General features: G+C 30.0%; 1 protein-coding gene across 1 annotated transcript in view; it reads left to right on the forward strand.

Annotated features, from left to right (window-relative positions):
• The window catches only part of LOC106472138 (DNA helicase INO80-like), a 41,104-nt gene extending 36,419 nt beyond the window's left edge, over window positions 1-4,685 (forward strand). Inside the window, exons 16-22 of the mRNA XM_013932763.2 lie at window positions 1,260-1,355; window positions 2,036-2,238; window positions 2,409-2,493; window positions 2,803-2,920; window positions 3,380-3,465; window positions 3,950-4,117; window positions 4,545-4,685. Of these exons, the coding sequence (XP_013788217.1) occupies window positions 1,260-1,355; window positions 2,036-2,238; window positions 2,409-2,493; window positions 2,803-2,920; window positions 3,380-3,465; window positions 3,950-4,117; window positions 4,545-4,685 (897 nt within the window). The remainder of the gene's footprint in view (window positions 1-1,259; window positions 1,356-2,035; window positions 2,239-2,408; window positions 2,494-2,802; window positions 2,921-3,379; window positions 3,466-3,949; window positions 4,118-4,544) is intronic.
• Window positions 4,686-5,876: the final 1,191 nt, after the last annotated feature.

Below are 5,876 nucleotides of genomic sequence, written 5' to 3' on the forward strand. Positions count from 1 at the left end.
GTTACGACCTTTGTACTCGGTTGCTAAGCCTTTAAAAAATTTAGACCTTGTTTGCTACAATGTTTGGTAGTTTTCATTCCATGGGTATTCTTTCAGTGTGTGATCATAGGGATATAGTTCACACAAATTTTAGATAAATGCTAATGAGACTTTATGGCCTTCATGAAAGTTTATAAGGTAATATATAACAAATGTTTAGGAAAATCTGAATTCAAATTATGTTTTCATATTGAATATTAAAGTTTTATAACTAAATCGTTAGTCTAGGTTTTTTCTACTTCATCGACAAAGATAAACTAAAATACATTTAGAAACCTAATTTTCTGTTTTCAACTAACATTTAATGTCATTGTTTAGTAACCTCTATCAGTATTTATTTTTTTATGTATGTGTGTGTGTGTATACATGTATATATAATGATTATTATGCATAATATAATTATATCATAATTATAATGGTTATGCACCAGATAATCATTACAGGAATGTTTTTTTTTCTCTCAAGACATTATCAAAAAATAAACTGTTAGACAGTATCGCTTCTTATTGATCTAAATGTATAATAATGAATGCATACAAAATGAAATGAAAATATAAACTAATAAGTTGATTATCCCTATAACAATACTAGGTAGAAGTGCACATCTTTGTAAGTGAAAACATTCAGACACTATTATTGTTATTAACCATAAATTTTGAGCTGGCTGCCATTTATGATATTTTACGTGAACTAAGCCATTTTCTATGGGCATTTTTGAACTTCTCTTACAAAAAATTTTATTATTTAAAGTGATTTATCATTTTATGAGTAAATCACAAATGTAATTGAAGTGAATAATTTTGTAGATTTGAGTCTACTTATGACTGGTTATATATTTTTTGTCTTAAAGTTATGAAAAACTTGCATGTTTACATTAAAAAAAAATATATTTTGTTGTGAAACCAAAATCAAGAAAGATTAACCATTCAGATATGATGGAGAGTAACTAATTTACCAGAGATTGAACTCTCTAAACACGTTTTTATGTAGTAGTTGTATTTCATGTTCAGGATGTAATTTTATAAAATTCATTTAATAAAAAACTGTTAACATAAGTCTCCTAATTTCAACCTACAACTAAATCTTTAGTGTGCTGATCTTTCCAAAAAGTTGTTATTTTTAGAACATTTACCAATCTCAAAAAACACATGGAACATTCTTTCAATGCCTGTGTGAAGGTGAAGGAAAAACCTTAATAATCACTGTTTTCTTTGATTTAGATTGAAGGTGTGTGGGGTCCATTCTTAATAATTGCCCCAGCTTCAACCCTCCATAACTGGCAGCAAGAGTTCACCAAATTCATTCCAAAGTTCAAGGTCAGTTCAGTTTAAGTAACAACTGTGGGAGTCTGAATATTATGCTATGCACATTTATATTGTAATACAAGCACTAAGGTTTCAGCAATAATTCAATACTGTGTTATTTTCTGAGATGGACAACACTTCAGCCTTTTTATTTAATGTCTGTAGTGCATATTGGTATATAAAAAACATTTTAATACTGGTAATAAACAACCTTATAACACCATGTTTATTTTTCATGAATTGGACACTCAACTTTTTGCTTTAAAGCATATTCAGAAGCATTCCACTAAAACAAACCTTTTGACTTTTTAGGGTTTTATTAAAGGACATTCTCATCTTAAAATTAAGCATTATTAAAAATTATCTTGCCTAATACAAAAATATTAATAACCTTAGTATTTTCAAGTTTAGAACTTTTCTGTGTCTATAATTACTGTACTCTAAAGTCATTGATCACCAGCATCTTTTATGAAATCTGGTTTGTTCAACTTAAATATTTTGGTAGTTTTGAGGGTCGATGAGTTCATTGAACAATGAAGGAAGTATACAAACATTCACTGACATATTTGAAAAAGTATATGCTACACTATAAATCTGTGGAATTTATCTTTTAATTTGACTCACTCAAATTTTCTTACATTATAAATCTATTGTTTCTTTCTAGTTTGGGATTAATATTAGTTTGTCTGTAGGTGCTGCCGTATTGGGGGAACACCAGTGATCGAAAGATCTTGCGAAAGTTCTGGAGTCAGAAGGATTTGCACACAGAACGTGCTTCTTTTCATGTACTTATTACAAGTTATCAGCTGGTTGTGCAGGATGTCAAATACTTCCAACGGGTCAAGTGGCAATATCTTGTTCTGGATGAAGCTCAGGCTATCAAGAGTACTTCAAGGTAGTGTTTCATAGTGTAACAAACTTTTAACCTGTAAAGACAAAAATATAGCATAAAACATTCTTTTGTCACTTTTATTGTGTAAAAAGAAACTTAAGGTTTAGTAGTTCATAGAACTGTTCATAATAAACTGGTTTGTATTTGTTGTAAGTAATGTATATTTATTATAGTGTTCGATGGAAGATCTTACTAGGCTTCAACTGTCGAAACAGGTTATTGTTAACAGGAACTCCAATACAAAACAGCATGGCAGAGGTAAGCAGAAATAAGAGTTGATTTAACTTTCTTTGAAAGTTTTCTATAAACATATTTTTAATATACTGTTCAAATTTGTGTTTGAGAGTCAATCTGTATGTTATACTTTCTGTATTTTCTTGCTATTAATTTAAAATATTTTTTTCTTTTCCCTACAATTACCAGTGGGGTCCATGTCTCAGTAATGAACAGTGTGTAAGCAAGTTAGCAAAATAATTATATGTACAATCTTAGCTTAAAGTGTAATCATTTACTGCATAATTTTTTCTCATCACTGAATGGTTAGTGGTCACTACGCTTCTCTTACAGCTGTGGGCTCTACTACATTTCATCATGCCTACTCTGTTTGATTCTCACGAGGAGTTTAACGAGTGGTTCTCCAAAGACATTGAAAGTCATGCAGAAAACAAGTCTGGTATAGATGAAAGTAAGAATTTTAGGACTTGTTCATAGTAGTGTTAAAGTTTTTCTGTGTTATAACATGGTTTCTGTATTGCGCCAGATTTTTTATAATATTTTAGCAAGAATCAACATTTTTCTGATTTGATTTTAGTAATATTGTAAGTTTGTTTAATAGTATTGTATAATTTAAAACTTAATTTTAACAAAGCTATAATTTGAATTTGTATTGCTGTAACTTTTTAACAATATCTTCTAGGAATCACCAGAGTTACAACTTTATTTAATGGTACTTATGAAAATTGTACTTAATGTTTAGTTTATCCATAAGCCTAAAATATTACCCATTGTTTCTTATTGAGGACTTACAAACTACTGGTCTCTATGGAAACATTTTGTGATTGTAAAGTTTGGTTTTATGTATTTCTATAAGATTCAATCCCTACCATAGTTTGCTGTGCCTGAACATATGTTTAAACTGTTTCAGGACATTTATCCAGACTTCACATGATTCTGAAGCCTTTTATGTTGAGAAGAATAAAAAAAGATGTGGAGAATGAACTGTCAGACAAGGTACTTACATTGGAAGCTTTTGTATGACTTTAGTATGTGGTTAGTTAAAAAAAAGTTATAAGTTCATGACATCAATTTTTAAATCAGTAGGTAGATACTAGGTTATTAACATCTCACAACATTGGTACATCATGATGGTGACTTTTTATATCAGTAGGTACATACCAGGCTATTAACATCTCACAACATTGTTACATCATCATAATGTTTCTTATATCTGTAGATAGGTGCTAGATTATTACCATCTCACAAAGTTGTTACATCATCATGATGTTTCTTATATCTATAGATAGGTGCTAGATTATTACCATCTCACAAAGTTGTTACATCATCATGATGTTTCTTATATCTATAGATAGGTGCTAGATTATTACCATCTCACAACATTGTTACATCATCATGATGTTAATTTTTCTGTTTTTGTTAGATGCTAGTTTATCACCATCTCACCACTTCACTAGTTTGTGATGTTTTCTTTTTGTAGATAGAGATATTAGTGTATTGCCAGCTTACAGAACGGCAAAAGTTACTTTACCGTAGCCTAAAAAACAAAATATCCATCGAAGATCTCATGCAGTCTTCTTCATCCACACCATCTCAAGCCCAGTCGGTGACATCAAGTCTTTTGAACCTAGTCATGCAGTTTAGAAAGGTAATTTTTCTTTTTTTTTTAATATAATTGATATTAGATCATTCCTTCTACATTCACAGTTTGCAGATACTGTCATCATAAGTATGTTTTAGCACTTGTAAATATTCAGTTTTGACAGTGGTGACTTAATTATTTACTAAAACTGTGATTATTATAATAATTTCTTATTTCAATATTGTTAGTTCTCCAAAGCTTATATAAAATAGAGACATGGAGTCTAATCCTTAAGTACACACTTCGTTGCCATTTAGCTGATGTGTTTTGTTGTTGTTTGTTCTGTGTAATAGCATACGTTGTGCTGTTTATTTTTAGATATTTTTACAAAGATAATAGAAGTGTATAAATCAACTTTCTCTCTTTCTTACAATTTGAGAATTTCCTTGCTTTACAGATTTTTTTATCTGATATATGTGTATATTCTTTCTAGGTGTGCAATCACCCTGATCTTTTTGAAAGGAGAGAACCTAAATCTTCTTTTAGAATGCAGCTAGATCCTTACATCCTTCCAAAACTACTTTTTCGTGAAGGTAAGTTGCTGAAGTGTAGATGTTATGTTGAAAGTGTATAACAGTAACTATGAGCTCCTTGTTTGTGCCAAGTTATTCTTAGTAGGTCTGGAAATGTGTTTAACCTTTTCACATCAGACTTGTGTAATTTGAGGAAAATGTATCATAAATTTCACTTATGGTAACTCTGACGTTTCTTAACATATCCTCTCAAAAACTATTAAGATTTTATTTAAAGTATGTTGTACACAAAGAATAACATTTTAATTAATTAAAATATGTTACTGACCTATTATAGTTACTTGCACTCGAACTCTTGATAAATCAAGTGCAAGGTAGTTTTCATTTTCATAATCTCTAGAACCTTTTAAATGAATATCAAAAGTTTTTTAAGGTAAATGTTTATATTTTATTTCTAATTTTCTCAACCATATCACTAACTAGCCACTTTCACCAACGTACAATGCAATGAAATGATTAAAATTAGGAAATAGTAAAAAAAAACATGCCTTTTAATTTTTTATAGAATATCTTTAAAAGATTTTCCTTTGGTTGAATTTGTTATTTCAGGTCTTTTCCTTTTCATATATATATATACTTACTTTTTAATGTTTAATTTTCTTTTCTTCTCCTTTACCACTTATTATTCATCTTGACACAAGTCAGCAGTGCCCCCAAGGCATATTACAGCAACTCTTCGGCAAACTTTTCGTGCACCGTGTGATATCGTAAACCTTGAGAACTTATGCAAAAAGTATGACGTATATTTAAAAAATGTTTTGAACGTTTCAGTTATACATTTTAAACATAGACAATACATAATTAACTAAAATATATAAGTAAGACCTACATACAATTTATCTGTATCTCTTAACTGTAACACAATTAGGTAAGAAACAACTGCAAGTGCTATAGTCAACCAAGCAGCCATCAATACTAAAGTCAGTTGCATGTACTCTGTGAAGAAAAACTGCTCATCAATTTCAAAATAACTGTTGTTGTATTATAGTGTAAAAGGAGCTCTTTCTAATGAAAATAAACTTGTGTATGTAACTTCTACATGTAAGCTATAAAGCTCAAACAAATCTGTTGAAGTTGGGCATGGCACCTGTCAGGGGTTGAAAATATTTAATACTTGTTTCAACTGCATTCATTCAGAACTTTGAAATGTACCATATTTTTTGGAATATAAGCCCCCCCCTTATTTTGAAGGAAAAGGTTGGGGGGGGGGAAAGCTACAGTCGCATTTGAAA

This window comes from Limulus polyphemus, unplaced genomic scaffold, assembly GCF_000517525.1.
Source record: "Limulus polyphemus unplaced genomic scaffold, Limulus_polyphemus-2.1.2 Scaffold5112, whole genome shotgun sequence".
Lineage (NCBI taxonomy): Eukaryota > Metazoa > Arthropoda > Merostomata > Xiphosura > Limulidae > Limulus > Limulus polyphemus.